Source organism: Eupeodes corollae, chromosome 3 (genome assembly GCF_945859685.1).
Source record: "Eupeodes corollae chromosome 3, idEupCoro1.1, whole genome shotgun sequence".
Lineage (NCBI taxonomy): Eukaryota > Metazoa > Arthropoda > Insecta > Diptera > Syrphidae > Eupeodes > Eupeodes corollae.
Genome location: NC_079149.1, coordinates 126586089 through 126608303, shown reverse-complemented (window position 1 = coordinate 126608303; position 22215 = coordinate 126586089). Strand labels below are relative to the sequence as shown.

Sequence of the window (22215 nt, the reverse complement as noted above, 5' to 3'; positions counted from 1 at the left end):
TAGATCTCTAGGTTTGATTGTCAAGTTTTACTCTTTGTACCCTATTAGTTAAAAAAAAAGGGAAATCCACTGGAGGAGATTAGAGTGAATCCCAAAGTTATGAAGATTACAAAGTAGTGGCATACAGAATCAAATGCCTTACTAAAATCCACGTCTACCGATATAAACCCATGCTGGACATCATTACATGTTCTTTTACGAAAAAATCCAGTTTGGTCTTTACTAAACTTTCGAGCAATTTAGGAATTGTGGACAGCTTACAAATGCCTCTGTAATAAATTGGGATAAGAAAAGAAGATTTTCATTCGTCCAAAAATATTCCGGACGATAAAGATGAGTTTTTTTAAGACAAGAGCAGGAATGCCATCAAAACCAGGAATCTGATTGGGTTTAAGATCCTGAAGACCATTTAACACATCAGATAATTCTATGTGTATTGAGCCAATATCTACTTCAGAAAGAAAAACCAAATTTCCTTGTGAAGTTGAGTAAACTGATTCCAAAAATTGAGCAAAAAAATCAAGAGCTTTATTAATGTCAGTAGAATTATCCCCTCTAAAATTCATCGTAGTTGGAATGCCAATTGATTTTCTCTAATAATTAATAAAACTCCAGAATCGTTTCGGATCACTTTTCAAATTAAGCTGGACATTTGAAATATAATTCATGTGCAAGAATTTGCTGAGAACCATGAATTCTTTACGAAGTTTACAAAATGATTGTTTGTCATCTAAGGCGTTTGACATTTTATGCTTCGCAAATGATTTATTTTTTTAAGTGAGCCAGCCTTTTGTTACACCACGGAGGTTGGGAGATATTCTTTTCAGTCCTATAAGGTGCACATAAGTTAAAAGCTGTATTCAAGATACCCGTGAAACGGTTAAGCATATTCTTCAAATTTAGGTTTAAAAATTCAGTATTCCAGTCTATAGTTCCAAGATAATTATCGAGTTCAATGAAGTTTGATTTTAAGAAGTTTAATGATTTTGGATTGTTACAGTTAAATTTTAAATATCTATGTAATTTATTTTAATATATAATTCCTTATGGTGGATTGAATTGCTTAACAATCTATACGGAACAGAATCTGTGATTGAAACTTTCAATTCATCTTATGATGGAAAAACTAAATCAAGAATTCTATCTAAATTATTAACAATACTTTTAATTTGATAGAAGTTTAAAGCAAATAAATGATCAATAAATGTTAGTTCAAAATCTTTGTTTAAATTACATGAGATAAGCATATTTTCACTTAAGGAATATGACCAATTTATATCGAATAAGTTGAAATCACTAATAATACAATCTTTATGCAAATTACTGTTGAAATTATTAACAAAATCAATTCAAGTAAGACGTTTTTCACAAAGTTCAATATTGCTTTTTAGCGGTATATAACTAACGATGATGTACATTAACATACCATGTTCAAGACTGGTGGAAACACAAATTTGTTCAACATCGGTGATAGGTAGTGAAATTGATCCACTTGATATGGCTGAGCGAACGGCAACAAGTAGCCCACCTTCACGATCTCTCCGGAAGACCATATAAGAGTTAACGTCGAAAATTTCAGAATCAGAAATACCACTTCAAAGCCAAAAAGTTAACGTCGAAAATTTCAGAATAAGAAATACCACTCCAAAGCCAAAATTCAACAATAATGATAACATCGTAGTCGACATTACTGATAGCAAGGTAAAGCGCAAGGATTTTTGTACGAATTCCACTGGAATTATGATAATACATTTTCAGGCAATCAGGATCAGGAGAAACATTTGGGTTCTTTATTCCTTAATCGACGATACGTTTTTTGGGATGTAGTCGAATTTACGAATCTTTATTCCGTAAGGCCAAAAAGATGTATGGAAAACGGATTTCATAAATTCAGCAGGAATTCCGATTTTAAAGCAAACATATATCAAGTTTGCCCCAGATCCATTTTTCAGAAGCTTGTAGCATTTAAAATAAGAAGGATTAACATTTAAATTAGACGAAAGATATTAAAGAATTGAATCGGTTGAAGTAAATGGATTGAACTTTGACAGGTGAAACCATTTTAAATTCGTGTAAACAAGAAGTTCACCCTTCTTTCCAACGCTTTTAAGACGCTTATCAATATTACCAGCAACGTCTTTTTTACTTGTTGACGTAATGACAACTTCCGTAACTCTAGCAATTTCAGCATCTCCAGCAAACAGCAACAGCAGAATTTACATCCGCATTTATAATAACATCATTATTAGCAGCCTTTGTATCACCAACATCGTTAACATTAGAAAAGCCAGATCCCACGACGTCCATAGTACCTTTAATATTATCACCATTGTTTATGCCAACATTTGTTATAGTATGTGTAGCATCCTCATCATCAGCAACAAAAAATGTCAAATCATCAGCAAACATTGTTTACGCCTAATAAATCAACACCTATCGGCACTTTATCATTTTGTTTAACTAACAGATTGAACCAGTTGATAAACCTCAAGGTTCAACTTAAATAGTTCAAAATTAAAACTCTCTGAGCTTTAATTGTTTATACCACTCTAAAGATAATAAACAATTATTCTGATTCGGTTTTATATTTTCACATTTTTGCTATCATGAGACATCAAGTTTCACTCTGTATCAAGTTTTTCTATTTAAATCATTTAAAGTGGGATCTGAAAAGTTTTATACCAATTAGTGGGTGAAAATTAATTCTTGAATTTTCATCAAAATACAATTTATTTATAAATAAAGCCTTTTGAAATATGATATTATCAAACTTTTATACCAATTAGTGGTAATCAATAAGAACTTTTGTATTAATACTTTTAATTCCCCCAAAAACACTATACCAAATAGTAATACAACATTTGTGTATACAAATATTTATACAAAATTTATAATTTTGCATATTTTTAAGTTAAGAAAGCTACAAAAGGAACTAAGTAAACAAACAAAATTGGGTTTCTTTTCCATCCTTAATCAATATTGACATCATTTTGCTTTTAAATATGAGGATAAACGGTTGGTTGAATCGAAATATTTAATTATTTTTAACTGTATGTAAACTTTAGGAAACTTTATACCATTTTGTAAAAAAAAAACATAGGAATAAACACAAGTGCCTTTGTTATCCTTCAGGTGAAATGTTTGTCTATTTTCAAAATTAAATTTAAATATTTAGATACAAAGTCATAGTCCCTGAGCTTTAAATCTTTTCTTATTTTGTGTACGATAAAAGTAGTTTTATACCAATTATTTAATAAACTGTTTTTAAATTCGGATTAATACAAATTTTTGAAAATAAAACTTAGCTAAAAAGATTACCAGGAAGAATTTAGGTCTTCAGGAATATTTATCTTTGGATGAGAAAATTTATACCAATCAGAGAATAAAAGGATTATTAACTTCCCATAGGAAGTTATTGTAATTGGTCCGATTTGTCAAATTGAAAATTTTGAAATTTCTTGACGTTCCAAGGTCCCAAGAATCGAAATAAAAGATTTTTAGAAAGATGTCTGTGCGTGCGTGTGTACGTACGTTCGTACGTCCGTACGTCCGTACGTTCGCGACGTTTTTTTCGTCGTCCATAGCTCAAGAACCAGAAGAGATAGCGACTTCAAATAAATTTTGTTATACAGATAATAAGGTAGAAAGATGCAGAAAGGGCTCTCAAGAAAATTGCGTTTTTTTTACCATAGCAGTTTAAAAAAAAAGTGAAAATTTTGGTTAACCCTAAATATCTTACTAACCAAAAACGCTAGAGACTTGAATTAAATTTTATATAATATATTGTAACGTGATACCAAACAAGTATATTTTTTGAAAACGAATAATAATGTTTTTGATATCTGATAAAATTCTGAAAAAAATCTAATTGACATTTTTTTACAAAAAATAAAACTCAAAAAAAAAAGAACAATTGTAATACTTGGTAAAAATTTACTTTCAATTTAAATAGCTTTTCAAAAATTAAAAATATTGGCTTCAAACTTATTTAATTTCACAGAAAATATTGTTTTCGATATGCAGTAATTTGTATATAAAAATCCAACAGTCCGTTTTTTCATTAAAAAAAAATCTACAAAAAATAATGCGCAAATTAAGTAAAAATTGGTACGAGTACATATAGACAAACTTTGAAGCAAGACAAATCGACAGACGGGATGGGAAGTTATCAGTGTGGGTCGCATCCCAGCCACTTTTTTTATTAATGTAATAATAAAAATAAAAACAATTAAACAAAAATGCAATCAAATACGGAGAGTAACAGCTAAAGAAAGATTTATACCAGTCGGAAGGTTAATATGAATAAGTCTTCCAAATATCTTGTATTGTGTTAATGATTTTAATAATGAAAAACTTAGTTTAACAAATAGAAATAAAAATAATATGGTTAGACTAGATTTTTCTGCGCTAAAAACTTTATACCAATCATTGAATTGATATTAAAGAACAATTTTTTGGTAAACAGTTTTGTTTTCTAATCACGTAATTAATGGAATACTCAATATATTAAAATAATACTCGATTTATACTGCACAATTATTTTATACCATTCAATGGGAAAACAAAGCAAGAAAATCAACATGATATCCAATATTCTCGACTGTAGCTGAAATTATTCAACAAAATTAAAAATATGGTTGAATGAAATAATTTAAAAAAGCCATTATTTTTTTAAAAACCCAGAACTCATTTATACCACTCAGCAAGTGGTTTTGTACCAATAAAAAAACTGTGTGCGATTTTTAACATTTCTTGATAATACACAGTTTAAATATTTCCAAAAATATTTTTTTTAATTTTAGACTTATTTTATACCAGATAAGTTATACAACCATTTTAAACTGCATTTTGTTGAAAATATAAAAGACTGAGCACAGAGAACACCCTGCTAATAACTATTGTCATTGCATAATACCGATTATAGTCTTACACCAGTCAATAAGTTGTGTACTGGTATCTTAGACAGGTACTCGTATATCTGCCTTTCCATTCCTTGCAATTACACTCGAACTTCATACATTGCTCTTTCAATAAAATTTCCAAGAGTTGTTTCTGTGTGTACTCTGTGTGCTGTGTAAATTATCAATCCTAAAGTATTATTATATCGATGAAGGAAGATACAAAACAAAAACAGACATATCCATCACCACCATCAGATATCTTATTATAGATATGCTTTTATATGTCTTTAAAGTGAAACTCATTAACTGCTGATCTCTTCCGTTCTACATGTCGATAATAATCGACAACCATAGATATAAAACAAACGCATACCATCATATCTTTTGATTATAATTTTGTGTGTCTATGTCTTTCATTTTTATACCATAATCGCTCAGTATCAGACTTACCTTACTCAACATTACTTACATTATTATATTATTGCTCTTTCAGTGACTTCTTTGTTACGTCCTTTATGTTTCTTTTCTGTTCGATTTCAGAGTTGCCATGTCCTGAACTTAGTTAATAGCTCACTTTAAACATTTTTGTAGCCCTAATTTGGAGCCGAAAAAGTAGCCCAAATAATAGCTCAATTTTAACAAAAGTTCATGAGTTTTGTTTCAATTTTATTTTTATTTTAAAAAACAATAGAAATTTAAATATAAATTTTGTGTGCATATTAAGAGGCATCAATATTAACACAGATAACGCCCGAAATAAGACTTGGGCTATTATTAGCTCAATTATGATTGATCTTTCAGCTTTGGAAAAAAAATAACCCAGTTTCCGATAAATAGCCCAATTTGGCAATCCTGTTCGATAAACAATCTATCTGTCTGTGTGATGTTGTGATTGGTGTTTGTATGTATATTGCAGTTGAAAGTCTTTAGTAAAACTTAACTTCTATTATGGCAACTCTTCGAGAGAATTCTTAAAGCCTCTTCAAAATGACTGACCACTTTGCTATAAGGTAAGGAATACCAGCAGCAGCTGCTGCTGTTGTTGCTCCTGCTTCTGTTGTTGTTGTTATGTTATTGGTTATATTGTGCTCCTGTTGTTGCTTTTTGATACATAAAATAATAATAACAACAACAATCTTTACCTTTTCCCTATAGACAACAAAACCAAACAAAAAAAAAACACCGCAAAACTGCTAAGAGGCTTGAAGTACTTGTAAAAAAGCGTGCGATGAGGACTTTTGTATATATGAAGAAAAGAATATATACATAAGAATTATTGACTTCAAGACTGATCGGTGACCACGAAGTGACGTGCGCAATGTAAAATTCAAGAAATTACTGCGTATTCCATCTAGTAACCAAGGTATAGGCAAAGGTATGCATGCCGTAGTGTAGTAAAAGTATAGGTTTTGATAATATGAAGCTCAGAGGTATTTTTTTGTTCCATTTTCATTGTGACTACTCATTGCACTGAAGAGGAACTTTAGTTCGTATCTGTTCTTCAATATTTTTAAAATATTCAAAACTTTTGGTTCTTGAGTAGAGTTTTTAGTTCACATTTTCAAATGAGACAATTTTTTCCAACATCAAAACAAAAGAGTTGAGATTCGAACTTTATTTAGAGTTTATGATGGTTTATTACTGCTTTCTATTGAAGATGGGTCTTAAAGTTTGAAAATATAGTTTCCAGCTATGTTGAGATCAAATGGAACACGTTTTTGAACCTGTGTACATTTTAAATGATGCTGGAACGAAGTCATTCAGACTGAGAACTTTTTTTTCAAAAAGGCCGATATTTTTCCAGTAGTGATTTTCAAACTTTGACAAGCTTTTGCTGCCATATTTTAAAGCTTCATCCGTCCAATTGGCTTTTATTTATCATGTCTAACTTGTCAAATCAATATGAACAGTTATAGAGCCTTATTTAATAGCAGGTCCAAATTATTAAAATGTTTTAAGAAAGTAAGTTTTCTCTTCGAGCAAAAATTTGTGAACTTTGATGCCTTTCTATTTTTACGTAATTTTCACAAAGTGGGGCCAAACAAATAAGAAAATACGAGCATGAAGTCACGGACTAATTCCCAATCTAAGCTTGTTTAGACATCAAGCTGGATTTAAAGCTGGATACTTGGACTTCTAGAAAAAAAATGACATGACAAACTTGATGGAGCCAAAAAATAATGATAAAGCATAGTTTGCAAGTACAAATCGGGACTTCCTTTCATTTCACAGTACATTCACGTACCTCTATTTGTGTGTACTCTATACCTTTAGTACTTGCCCTCTCTGCACCGCTCATCCGCAACAAACTCCCTTAGATCCTCGCGTATTTCTATAGAAACCCAACCCCAGGCCTATACTAAACCCAAGCCCGAGCCAAGTCGAGATACAGCAATTTGAGTCTCCTGCACTGCACAAAGAGTACACATGCAATATCACATTGGTTACACTTACCTCTTACCATAAACGACTATATGCTCAAGACCGCACCATTCCCGACCAGATGGTGGTTCGTTCTTTCTTTCTTTCTTTACTTTGGCTGTGCTTTGGTTTGCTTTGCGTTTGCACATACTAAATGCGCATGCAAAAAAAAAAATTATACATCTCAAGTTTGTTGTGTTCGTTTTTAGAACGTACCCTTCCATCGCCAATCCATCCATCATATTATATCCATAGCCCATTCAAGGATGATATGGATGTCCCCTTTTCAGACGCTTCATGCTACTCGTTCAGGTGTTTAGTCGTCCGAGTCGTAGTTTTATAGTCATCATACAGCAGCTAGCAGCAGCGTGAACAAATTGTCCTCCTATATTCATCTTCTCAATGTTGTCGTTGGTTTGGTCTTCGGTTGTCGTTGATCGTGAGAGTGATGTGTGACATTGTTTAGTGATCGGCTTTAGTCAAGTTTTGTGCATCTTGTCCATCAGTTAACAAAGTGTCTGCAGTGACAAGCTTCTTGCGCGGAACGTTAACCCAATATATCCGCGGCTTCGTGGTTATACCTATACAGCTCATCAAACAATCAGAACCATCAGCATCACGCGTCCATCGTCGTCTTTGTCGTCGTCGTTGTCGTGCGCGTACATTGATTTCCGAGTAATTTGTCCAAATTTGGAACTTTCGTGTTCGGCGGTCACAGTCGGTGGTCATATAATTAAGAGATACTTCTCGCTTGCTACCTCTACCTTTGCCTTGCTGTTGCCCTCTGGTGGTGCGTTTGAGGTTTTTGCGTGTGAGCACATTCGCGTGGAACACGCCCCCGCGAATATTTTTCTCGTGTTATGCCTTTTTTTGGGAACTGACAGAGTGCTGTTAATCAAGATAACATATAAAATTTTTTGTCAAATTGAAAATTCAAACATTTATCAAGCTTCTTTATCATTTTCTTGTTTGCGTTATTTTTTGTTTGGACTAAAAGACTTTGCTTTTAATAAGAATTAAAAATGTCTTCTGTTGTGGCTAACGACTCAAGGACTATCGCAACAGTTGCGCCCACTGGTGTCAACCGTATAAGGTAAGTGATGTTTAAAAATTTGTTTCTTTTATGGAGATATTTTTTTGTTTGGTGTAAAGTAACGTGATTTGAATGTTTTAAGACTTTTATGGGTGGATTTTATTTTATATTTTTATTGTTGTTGGTCAAATGAGGGCGTTGAGTTGATAATGATAATGCTAAAATATTATAAAATGTAACGGGTATTTTAATTCTCGTGTTATACAAAGATAATGTTACATTCAAAATAAGACTTAAGTTAGATAAGTTTTGAAAATAAAAAGAGGATTTAAGTAATTCAACTAGATAATAATTTTGTCTTCAGATTACATAAACGTTGTTTGGAAGAAAAAACAGAAGGTGAATTAACTAATGAGAAATTAGATACATCTATTTAAAAATTGTCTAATAAATTGGAATTAGCTTAAAATGGTTTTGTTTCTGTCCTTGAGTAATAATTGGATAGTGTGAATTTTTTACTAAGGTTAAAATTTGTATTTTAAATAAAAAAAAGATCACGTACACATCAGGCTGCAACTAGAAAGAGATGAAAAATAAGTGCTTCAATTTTATAAACCGTTCATTATTTGAATAATTTTTTCAATTTAAGGTTTTGATCTTTAACAAAATATGATAAAATGTTTATTAACAAAAATGTACGAAAAATCGAATGAAAATAAAACTAAATAAAAAGATGCGTATACGCCACAGTGATTTTTTTTGCTTTCAAATATTTATTTATCTATTTATCCTTGGATATTTATATGAAAGAAAGTACAATATTTAATTAGAATTGGATATTCCTTAAAACTTTCTTAACAGTACCAAACAATTGAAGAGGAAGAAGAAAAGAATATTATACTGTAAATTTTTTTCTTTTACCTAAATATTACCTAAAGGAAGATAGCCACCATATGAAAAATAACTCTTTATTTTATTGTTTATCATCTAAAAATAACTTAAGGCTATTAAAAATATTAAGATAAGGACATATTAACGATCCTTTTCTGTAAATTCGTTCTTAAGTTAGAGCGATCCAAAAATAATTTTAATGAGAAAAGGGTTTAAGAGCTTGGGCTTTATCTGTAGTATCTAATTTTGATTTCTTAAATACTCTTCACAAAGTTTTAAATGATAGATAAAATTCTTTTCTCCGTTTATATTTATATGTGTTTGTTCAATACTAAAGGAATTTACTGTTGAAAAACTCGGTTGAAAAAAATGGTTTACTTTATTTTGAAATAATTTGTGGCGAAGAGCCCTCCGCTCCTTTATTGTCCCGAGACCTCTGGACCTATAAGTCCGGCCCTGGTCAGAAGTCTTCGTTCACAATTCTGGATCTACGTACTATATCGAAACTATCTTGGAGACTTCCATCTCCTTCAGCATACTAAGAACTTGTTTTTCTGATAAAACGTAAATTCCAAGAATATTTCTTCTAGTTTCCCTTAAAGTTATACACATCCCAACGAAATGTATGACGGTCTCCCGTTCTGCTAAATTGCAAATAGTACCCTCCAGTAGTAAATCAGGTCTGTGCGGTATGAAGTTAAGGTTGAGTAGTTCGCTTCCTAACTTGACTATTGTAGCAATGACGTTTATATTATTTGCATCATGGAATGAGTTCCTTTCTGCGAGATTGATTGAGCCTACTGTAAATTGTTCTGTACAAAGGCCCAACTGTTTAAGCTGCAAATTCTGCTCTACACTTGTACATAAATTAACACTTAAATAAACATTTGAGTTGCATCCTTCTGCGAGACTCGACCACTCACTGTACCAGTGATTTTGGTTTTCTACAGCTTTGACTACGAATTTTCTAACAAGTGGGTATTAGTTCATACTAAAAACATGCAGGAGATAATCCGCTTGCATCTTTAGGGTCTTTATAAATAGAGGTGATAGTCCGGTTTCTAGCATAATCACGTAGTTTGGCGTATTTTTTTGAAGACGAAATATTCTCGTGTGAAACATTTTGCATCCCCATACTTGCGAGCCATACAAAGGATACCTTCTGCAACTGCTTCAAATACCTTATTTTTACTACTGTAAGCTAGTTTTTGTTCATAAAGCATCTTTTTCATGAAATATTATTTGCAGTTTTTGCCTTTTGCAAAATTCAGGTTTCTTGAAAAAATTACTCCTAGGTATTTGTATTCTCTACAACTTTTGAGTCGATTGAACTCAAACTTGGAAATTAAAATTGGAACTAGATTTAAATTTTTTGTTGAAGACTAAAAATTACAAACATCGAAAATTTGAATTATCTTGATTTTTATGGAAACATTGTTTTCTTAATTTTCAACATACAAAGTAAAGCTCCAGAAGAGACCGCTCATAGAATCGTTATTTTGTTTTCAAATTTTCTCAGAAACTAATGAGCGATTAAAATATTTTTGTTTCTGAATAAGCTCTTACATTGTTTAAATAATATTTGATAATCAAAGATGTATTATTGATTTTTCGACTACTCACAAATATTGTTTTGTATCATTCATTTCAAAAAATTGATATCTCAGAAACAGGGGTGGAATCGGCTAAGGTGATTGTTGGTAAATTACAGTCAAAATAATGGAATTGAATCTATGTAAGGTGATAGTTAAATTGATACCTAAAAAGCTGTCACAACATAAATGTGATAGTCATTTTCCTACAAATATGTTGTTTGTGATAAGGGCTACCAGACGCTTACAAAAAACGGATGAAGCATTTTTCAGTTACCTTTTTTAGGTACAAAAACACATTCTTGTGAAGGACAAAGCTTACAACATTCGAAAAAAAACACAAGAAAAGTAAAAATTTTACTAAAACACATAGAATTAAATACTTTTTTAAGATGTTTTATAGGAATAATTTTAAATTTTCACCATACCAACAATAAATAGTCAACTATCACCTTAGCCGATTCCACTCCTGAATTTTTAATCAGTAAATGGTTTGAATATCTAGCAAATTACGAGCTTTCAAATGTTGTGATCCTTTTTTTAGTAAGCAAAACGAAAAAAAAGGATCACAATCACAAAACGCTAGTTCCCTTTTATTAAAAAACAAGCATCCAAACATGTCAAAAAAGTGACATTTCGTGAATATAAATAAAGAAAATAAACTTAAACGGGCCTATTCGGAATTCCCAGCTGTAGACTACTCTTTTAGATAAATTTACATATCGAAATTTTACAGAAAATTTATTGTAAGCACCAAAATACATTTTATCAGAAGTTTACTGTTATTCCTTGAAACGACTTCCACCCAAAGTCACTGTTAGAACTATTAATAATTCTTAAGTTAAGACATGACAATGGCTTGAAATGGATAAATTTGAAGTGGTTATAAAGTGTCATCGAAATTTTCTGAAAAAAATGTTACATCTACCAAGAAACACCCCAACTTATGCATTATATCTTGAAACAGGATAGCCTAAGATTTTTACTTTTACCCTTAAGTTTCAAGCAGACGCATTTCAAAAATTGCGAAAATAACGAAAAAATTGGTGCTCTACGAACAAAGAAACATCGACTGGTGGATGATGAAATGGCAAAATATTGCCTCTTATTATAACATTAATTTAGACTAGAACTTCAGTAACCTAGACTCCTTAAAAGAACAACGTTACTCCTTAATGCAAATAAATAAAGACTCCATTTGTAACGCATTGATTGAAGAAGCACGGAAATCAGAAAGCAGAATTATACATATATTTAAAATTAAATTATAACCCCTGTAGTAACAACTACTTTAAGGAAAACCTTAGCTACGAAGAAATATCGCTGCTGTTTAAATCGAGATGTGAGCTCATCTACCTTAACGGCAGTCCATACAATGGTGCATCCGACCAATTTTGCACGCAGTGCAACATTAAGGTCAAATAAGATATCTTTCATTTTATTAGCATTTGTCAAATCTTCAAAGACCTAAGACTTGCATATCAAGGAAAGGAACGTTTTACAATGATGGAAACATTAGAAATTTTGAACGGAAGAAAATGAAAAGAATTTTGTGATTTTCTTAAATCTATTTAATATAAATATGTATTAAATAATTCTGTATTTAATATACAGAAATTTGTTAATGACTGAGTATATTTGAAGTTCCTTTTTATTATGTTTATATAACTTTTTATAACCATTTTAATATAATGGCATTCAAGGTGATGGCTAAGCCTTAGCTATCTCAAATTCATAACCATAATACTTAAACTTTGTAACCAAATAATTTTTCTAATAAAATGAATTACTTAAAAAAATTCAAGGCTATTAGGTTGTTTTTTTTTTATTGAAAATATCGCTTACGTTAAAATGACGGGAAGGCCTCGATATGTACAAGCTAGTGTTTTATTATTTTCAAATATTTTTAAATCTTTGTCTTCTGAAAACATTTTCTACACTAAAAATAAAAGAACTGGAGTTTAAAACGCACAAATTAACTTTATTTTTGTCTAAGATAAGGACAGATCTGATGCAATATGGATTTTGAAAATTTATAAATGTGAAAACCATTCCGGGGTCTTAACTTTAGCTAAATGTTAAGAAACAGAAAGATTTTAAAATCGTTCGAAATTAGGTAAATCATCTTTTAACTTAAAAAATTGCTAAGAATGATTTTAACATTTCACTAAATCGTTTTTAAGTATCACGCCTCTCTTTTTATATAGGACCATGTGAGACCCAATCCTGCATTTTATTTCTAACTTGGAATGGCTGAAAATAGTTATTAACTTGCCTTACATTTCAAACTTCAATCATATTTAAAGGCTTATATGAAGAAAAAAATTAATCTTACTAAACGTTTAAGAAATAATTAATCGTATAATTATATTATTGTAACAAGAAACATTAGAATGCTCTATAAATTAATTTTTTCAAATGGCTTGGCTTCGTAAAAACTAACTTTCTGTAATGATGTTGAATCAATGACGTTTTAATTTATATACATATATAGAAATTTCGAGTTTTATTTTAAATGTAACTATAGGAAACAATATTAAGACCATATGCTTTTTAACCTATCAACACTTTACGGTTCAAGATTTCACAATCTTTAATCCATTCCTCAACAAGATTGATCTGCAGACAGTGTTAAATTTCCTTATTCAACTAGAAAGGTCGATTCTAAAGGACTGTTAAAATTTTGAGCAATTTATTGTCAAAAATATTAACTTTTCTTAAGTTAAATCTTAAACTTTAATTTTATTTTGACAGTTGAAACGTAAGATTGTTTTGTGACAGTTGACAATACAAGCAGTACAATTTCTTAGCTGATTTATGTACACATGAATTTTTAAATACGAATTAAAGTAATTAATATTTATTGTTTTAAGATTTTCTTAAGGTTTTTGTCATGAAAAATACAAATTTGATTTCTTCAAATAGATTTTTTGATGTTTGTGACCTGCTGAATATGCTTCAAGTTATAATATAATATTTGTTTTCAATTGACATTTTTTGACAGGCCATTCAAAAATAGCAAATACAAATATTAGAATCAGTACTGCAGATCAATAAGAAAATCTGTTAACATATTTTTCCAGAAAGACTGATTTAATTATTCATAAGCAGAAAGAAAGAAATTGACATCAATGTGTCATAAAAAATATACCATCTGACAATTTTAAACGTCATCGTCTGGCAATGGCTATAAATGACGTTTCACGGTTTGTTGTAATACCAAATAAAAATGTATTCACTCGCTTACGGAAATTTGCTAATATTTTTAATTGACAGTTCTGATAATTTTAAAAAATTTGACAATTAGCTTACTTCGGAAGAAGACTGTGAATAAAAATAATAGCGGTTGGAGTTTCCATGTTTTTATAAAGATAATAGTTTAAAAAAAAATAGGATTCTTTGACAGGCGATATCTTTGCTATACATAATTGTTTAGACCTCCATTTTACAAATATAAATTAAAGAATAACGAAGATCTCTTTAATGAGAAGCAAGCAATTCCCGGCGATTTTCTTTCAGCTACTCTGAAAAGGCATATGATGAAGCTGTTTGCTGCTCAAATTAAAGCTACTTCTCATACCTTTTTTTAGTAATTTTTTTTTCACTTTTCAACTTAAAGTCACTTTTTTAATCCATATTTCAGATTCTAACCTTCAAAATATATTATTAATTTTATTTGTGTGATTTTTCTTTTCAGCGAAGTATTTCGACGCTCAATTGCAAACAGCGTACAATGTTCGAATCACAGAGAAAATACATACGAAGAGGTAAGTCAATATAAACTCTTGCTCATAACCATGAATAATTTGTTGTATGTTTCCCAAAGGACAATCAAATTTTTCAAAAGAATATTTTTAAACAGACCTCCCTTCTCAAAAAATCAAAAATATTAATTACCCTTACCATATACTATCTAAAAATAAATATCCCAAAACATTTACCCTGATGAGCATGATCATCACATCCATCAGTAGCAGCAGCAGCAGCAGCAGAAGCAACTTAAGGACCATAACACAAAACTAAAACCACATCCCATGTTCAATATGAAATATTATATCTACCCCTTCTTTCCTTGCTATCATCGTCAAACTCACATCTTATAAGCTTGGTGTGCAGATGATGATGATGATCTCTTATTCCATGAAACTGATGCTGTCAAAAAAAATCTCTAGGGAGGTCTTTAGTTTTAAATTGAATGTTAAATGACGACATCGAAAAGAATTTGATTCCCTCACCGTTCGCTATACATAATTATTCCCTTCACTTTCTCGGTTCACTGTCTTCCAAACGTGACAACTTAAAAAAAAAGTGGAATTTGAGCTTCTTCGGTAGTTTTATTTATATTTTGACAGTTCTCCTAACAAATTGTTAATTATTAGTAAAGATCGACACAGATTGATTGTGTCCCCAAAGAAACATTCCCACTCTAGTTTTATGAGATTTATTTCCATGTTCAAAGTTATACCTCCCTTTTCTTAATAAAAGACCTCCTCACTGATTTTGACATAAAAACAATTTTTATCGTTCCAAATAACAATTTTTTAAATTCTAAAATTCTTCTCTGATTCTTGTGATATTCTGATGATGATGTGCGATTGGGAATGAAACTTAAAATTTTATTTGAATTTGATAGACAACTGTAATTCATCCATCAGACACAACAACTTGAACTCTTCGTCATGGTAATAATTTACAAACAGAATTGTTGTAAATTCTTGGAAATAAAATTTTAAATTTAAATTTTCTTTCATTTTCATTCCGCCAACCATATAATTCCCTTTGCATCATCATCATCGTATCGTGTGAATGCGAGGAATGTCATCGTGAATTGCATTCCAAATGACAGAATACAATACAAAACACATGCGGCGCGCGGCATCGATGAATGTGTTTGACTTCGCATACTCTTACATTTTATAAGATTTTTACATATAAGACTATCAAAAAAAAATTGTGAACATGAAATTTATTAAGAAGAATTTAAAAGTTATGTCAAAACATTGGCACGCATTTGTTTCTTTTTATGTTTAGCCAATTCATCACGACTTTTGTTGGTGTGTCAAATACGGCGAGGAATGAATTGATTTCTTGGAAAATTCTGTGTTAAATTGGAAGATGAATTGACTGTGACAATATAATTTAGTATAATTTGTAGGAGAGTCGTTAAAATATTTAACAAATCATGTGTTTAGATGACATTTTGTTAACTTTTGTCTATGGAAGGGAACTGTGGAGATCAGATTGTACACGAGGAATTCTGGATTTACTTGAGTGACTGATAGCACCTTAAGTCACAATGTGTAAAAATATTTGATAGTTTTTGTTTTAAAAGAATTGTTAATACTGGTTAAATTTTCCTGAGTACTATATTTCGCAAAAAGAATTCAAATTGAAAACTAGAAAATAGATTTTATGTTCGACTAAAAGAAGTGCAATAACTCAATAATTATTAAGACATATGATTATGCATACAGCTTAATATTTCAAATTTTGTCTTAAACGTCAAATTCGTGTTATGAAGTTATAAAACAGATAACATTGATATTTTGATCTTTTATCGTCTGCCATGCTAATAAGTCAGCCCGAAGCTCTTAAATTTAAAAGCAAAAATTTGGTAGTTCTTTACTTTTTTAGTTTTAAACAGATCTTGGGGCGCTCGAATACAGAAGTGGGCTTGTTTATTATGAAAAATCGTACCAAATTACCTTCAAATAAAAAGTTTTAATTTATCATATTTAGAGCATTCTGAAGACACTTTTTAAGCTCGGAAAAATTTACTAAGCAAACAGATCTTACTGCTGAATACAAGTTTTTGACAGCTCGAAATAATATAGTGACAGCTAAGTGTTTAGGTGTTTTCTGAAAAAGATTCATTTCGGAATGTTTAATATACTTAAGGCTCCAGATGGGAAAAATTTGTACTAATCTATGGTATTTCAGTTAAAAAGGAAAAGACGTTTTTTAATATTAATTAGCTGATTGACAGTTTGTGTATATGGACCTATACAATTGACTAACTATAAATATAAATATGTGAACAATTTATGCCACGTTATTGATAAATTAACTAGCTTCTAGCTTCAATGTTTTTTAGAAAGAAAGTTTTGGGAAAGTCGAGAAAATTTTTTATTGTTTTTTGAAGATTCTAAAGTGAAGTTTAAAAAATTTCATTATTTTTGGTGGAGAAGTTTACGCGATGTATAAAAGATGGTGCTGTTCAATAATGTTTTAGGTTAACTTAGACTGTGCGTAAAATGACAGGTATTCTTTTTTGAAGCGAAAATTCAAGTGAGAGAAAGTTCTTATATAGCATTTTTTTTGTGTTTTGTATCCTCAAAATCCTTATTAGTCAACACAAACAGATCTATTTTGATTTTGAATGATCTTATGTTTCTTAAAATTTTAATTTAATGACATTAACAAAATTGACAGCTGATATTTTGTGATTAATAAAAATGGAGCATCATACCTGAATAAATCAGAACATTTTTCCTATTCACTTATTCATCTAAAAATGGGCTTCATTGAGAAAAGTGATTTTTGAACGAAAATTCTGATCAATTTCAAAGTGTTTCAAAATCGAATTTACGAACACACGTTGCTTGGTTCCAGCCCCTGGGCAGTTGGTTTTTGTATGGGTGAAGGCCTAAAATGGATGCGGAGCAAAATTTGGCATGTTTTGGTCTGAGACAAGCCAAGTTGTTGTGAGCAACGCAGCGATGTTTTTGACAGATCACGCTTTCCGTTAACGTGTGGGTGATGGCTGATTGTTCACTGCGGCGATGGAGTCGAATTTGCAAACCAAGCTTTGAAAAGTCTACCTGGCACCTGACAGCACGACCATGTACCCCAAAAATGGGTTCAACGCACACATCGTTGCTTCTAGAGAACAATCGTTTTCATAATAAAGTTTTATCATTTACACGTGTTGCTCGTCGCTGACACATGCCATGATGATTTGTGGAACTGATTTTAGTGAAAAATTAAAAAATACAGAAAGTAAAAGAAACAATATGGCTGCCACCACCTGTCAAAATCAACCCGTCCCCTTAATTTAGTTTATATAGTTAAACCATTTTATTAAATTAATTGAAGTTTAAATACAATTGAAAACGTAAGGGGACTTTGTAGTAAGACTGCTGAATTTTTTCTGAACTCCTAATCATTTCCACATGACGTATTCGTTTTGACAGAAACTTGGCTCAATTGAAGCTTTTCCGACACAGAACTTTTCACGATGCAAAGGTTTTAGATGAAGTGTAAAAAATACATACATATTTCTCTTCTTCTGTATATTTTCCATTTGAATTATCAACTGAACTTGTATGTGCAAAGATAATGGTACAGGCTAAGACTATCTTCATTTTAGACGTTTATATTCCTCCAAAAAGTTTTAGCATTAGAGTTTGTTATCAATTCGTCCTACGCTGACACCAATATTATTATTCTAGGTGATTTTAATTTACCACACATTGTCTAGATTCCATCGGAAGACGAATCTTGCCTTGAAGCCGTTTTCTCTTCTTCATAATTGGTTCTATCTTTTCGCAATAAAATCTTTTCTACTGACTAACAGCAAACAAGCTGTATTAAAAACTCAAAAAAATTCTTGATTTAGTATTTTCTTCTGACGCTATAAGTACTCTTGTTCTAGAATCTAGATAAGGAATTACTAATATTGATAAATATCAATCCCCCTTAGACATTTTTCTTGACTTAAGTAATCACCCTACTGAACACAGTAATTCCTTTGATTGCTAATATTGACGAAATAGTTTTAATTTTTTATAAGATCCTTAATTATACTGTTTTGAAAAAAATGTACCCATAAAGAAATCAAGAAATACAAACTTAAGCCGTCTCTGGTACACGAAAGAATTCCGTTTACTGCGTAACAAAAGAAATAAGGCATGGAAAACGTACCTCAAAACTTTGTCTCCAATCAACTTCTCTTTTTACGTTGAACTCTTTAACCAATTTAAGTCTCTTTCTAATTTTGTATATGCTTGTTATGTTACTGATATGGGCACCTCTTTGAAAGAGAATCCTAAAAAGTTTTGGAAACTTGTAAACTTAAAGAAAAAATCAGATGGCTTTCCAGTTAACTTCACTTACAAGAACTTTCGTAAGATAAAACTGTTGATGCCTGTAACGCTTTCGCAACAAATTTCCGGGAGTATTTTGTTAATAGCCCTGAGGAAGTTGATGAAGTATATTTTCATAATCTTCACTCCTTTCCGGAAACTAGCTGCAGTCGCATACCTGTGCTACAGAGTACGGTCCTTGATCTTTTATCTGCGATAGTACTAAAAAAGTGAAGTAATGCTTTATCATTTCATTGCAAAGCTTTCTTCCATTTCTAAATTGTTTGAACAAGTTGTGAAAGTGTAGCATTTTTTAGTAAAAATCTCATTTGCGAGCAGCAACATGGTTTTGTGAAAAAAACGATCAACCGTTACTAATCTCCTCACATTCTCAATCATATGTTCAAACGCTTTAGAACAAGGTTACGAAGTTGATTGTGTATACACTGACTTCTCTAAAGCTTTTGGCGAACTTAGCCACGGAACTTTTTATTTAAACACAAAGCTCTTGGTTTTCCACCATTTTTCTTAGAATGGATCAAATCATACCTTGAAAACAGATCCTATGAGCTAAAATTTAGAAATTGTCTTTCAGAACCTTTTGTTGCTCAATCTGGTGTTCCCCATGGAAGTCATCTTGGCCTTTTACTAATACTAGAAAACGTATTGCATCAATTCAACATAACTTCATTTGATTTGCCCTAAAGGGTCTTTCTTGGTTTTTGGGATCTGGGACATTCCCGTTTTCTGTATCAGAAATAGCCTTTTAATGTTTATTTAATTAATTGCATATGAGAATAACAAATTTTAATTACGTGTTGAAATAGATTTCAAAAGAAAGTACTATCAACTTTCCAACTTTTTGAAAGTTCCTAGCAAAACGAATTTCTATAAGGATCATTTGAAAACATGAACCTTGAACATTTTGTATCTTATTTTTTCACCGCACTTTTAAAAAAATAACACAACGCAAATGAAATGAAATCTGACACGCGTTCCTGGTTGCACCCTCATTTAGCACTCGCCTTACATTACATATAGTAGCACCAAGAAGCAACCAGCAAGAATATATAAGTGTAGTGAAGCCAAGGAAATTGTTTTGTGTGTCCTATTTTTAGGATCCTTATATATCCTTTTACAGCTGCTGTATGTGATTACACATAAATATATACGTTGACTGTCGAAACTTCAATAATTCCATCATCAAAAACAGATAATTTTACCAACACAACAACTGAAAAATTTTGAATCTTCGATGAACGAAAAAAAAGGAAAACAAAATCCTTTGTAAACATCCCTCATGTTTATGAAATTCTTGTGAGTGTAAAGTATTTTTTTTTTAAATTCGTTGCATTTTACTTTATATCTCAAGAAAGTAAAAAAAATAAACACCATCTACAGGAACAACAAAAGGACCCTAGATAGGAATGCGGACATCTGCTCCAAAGATCAAAACCCATGGTTGATTCAATTTATCTCTGCAACATACATACACACAATCTATATAAGGGATATGTTGTGTATGTTATCCTTTGTTGTTTTGTATTTTCTCTTTTCTGGATCCTTTTTAGATTGATATGATGCATTTGGACTTTGGAGTTCTTTGATAGTGAACTCACAGTGGCAGAGCTCAAGGCTCAGGGGTCCTTTATAAATAAGTATAAGATGGGAGCAGCAACAACAAAAAAAACATCTGCTGACGGACGCTGCTGACTGGAAGAGCATATAAATATTGCCTTCAGGACTGGTTTGGCAATTATTTATGGAGAAATGTAGAAAGGAACAAGAATGCAGGAGAAATTGATTATTGCTTTTCCATATGGTACACATGCAATCTAAACATTAGGGTATTTTCTTTTAGGAAAAAAGATCCATTCAACAAGTTGTACTTTTCCTCTTTTGGAAGCAAAATATAATAACTTTGAAATTCATAATTCAGATGGTACACATATTATTATGTATCAGCATTAACATACCTTAAAGTCATTGAGTAAATTATTGCCATTCAAAAACGAGAACGAAAGATGGACAGAATTAGATAAATGAAGGAAATTATAGATTAACATCGAGTACCTTGAAGGGTCATATTTTAGTTAGAAAAACCTTTAAAATGTCTTAATTAAAGAGGACTAAACTTGTACTCATTGTTATTTTGTACATTTTAGTGTGGGCAGTGCCTTAAAAAATGTGACAGATGACAGTTTGTGGTTACATGACATGGAGTTTTACACGACAGAAATATTTCTAAGATCTCAGAGATGACTTCTACTAATTTCTCACTTTTGCTGTCAGAACTCTAAGAGTAAAATTTGATTTATAAACATTCTCTATCGCACAACTCAAAACATGACAACTAAAACACTATTCACATGAGCACGGCCAAAGAATGAACGAATATTCGTCGGTTTTGACATTTCTTTCACATGAGAATTTTTAATTCGTAGCACAGCCAAACACCATTCACCACTGAATCCAAAACAAGAATGATGTTTTAGGTTAAGTACGCGCGGTTATGTTATTCGTTGCTAGTGTGGATAATTTTGAACGCGAATAAAGTTTGACAGTTCATATCATCCACAATTTTTTTCGCTACGAATAAATTTGTTTGCTTAAATTTATTAATATATGATAATGAAAAGTAAAAGTATGCATCGTAATTCAAATAGAAACTATATAGATATAGTTTTGCTAAGAATTTGTGTGGAAATATGTCTTTCACTTCATTCCAGTGAAAAGTGAAAATTGAAATAAAATTGAAAATAAATTGAAGTGAAAATTGAAATAAAATTGAAAATAAATTGAATTAAAAAAACGCCACTTTTCCTTACGAAACAATCCTAAAGTCTTCTAATCTTCAAATAAAAGTTACTGAGCTTAACTCAACTTAATTTCTAACTACATACAGCTTTAATTTTTATAATTTAATATAAAGTCTTGAAACAACACAATTCCGTCAGTAAAAAAGGAAGGAGAGGAATACCATTTGACATTTTTGTATACATATGTCATTTTTGGTGACAGAAACTTAATTTTTCAAATGAAATATGGCAGTTTTTTTTGACATCTAAAGTTTTTAGTATAAAAAAGTTTAATAGATGAGAAACAACAATTTTAAGTTCTGATCTTTTAGTGGTAAAGCCTGAACTTTAAACAAAAAATGTTTCTTTTTTCCTCTGAACATTCAGAACTTAAAATTTGTCTTTCTTTCTTCGTTCTGAACGTATTCTGGGCTTGTTTAGAGTTCTATAAGTTTAAGGTAAGGCTTGCACTTTCAAACAAAAAAGTGTGTTTCT

At 31.0% G+C, this 22215-nt stretch overlaps 1 protein-coding gene across 1 annotated transcript in view; it reads left to right on the top strand.

Annotated features, from left to right (window-relative positions):
- The first annotated feature begins 8329 nt into the window (after positions 1 to 8329).
- The window catches only part of LOC129951246 (TNF receptor-associated factor 4), a 69618-nt gene continuing 55732 nt past the window's right edge, over positions 8330 to 22215 (top strand). The window contains exons 1-2 of the mRNA XM_056063327.1: positions 8330 to 8415; positions 14536 to 14605. Of these exons, the coding sequence (XP_055919302.1) occupies positions 8345 to 8415; positions 14536 to 14605 (141 nt within the window). The 5' untranslated portion in view covers positions 8330 to 8344. The remainder of the gene's footprint in view (positions 8416 to 14535; positions 14606 to 22215) is intronic.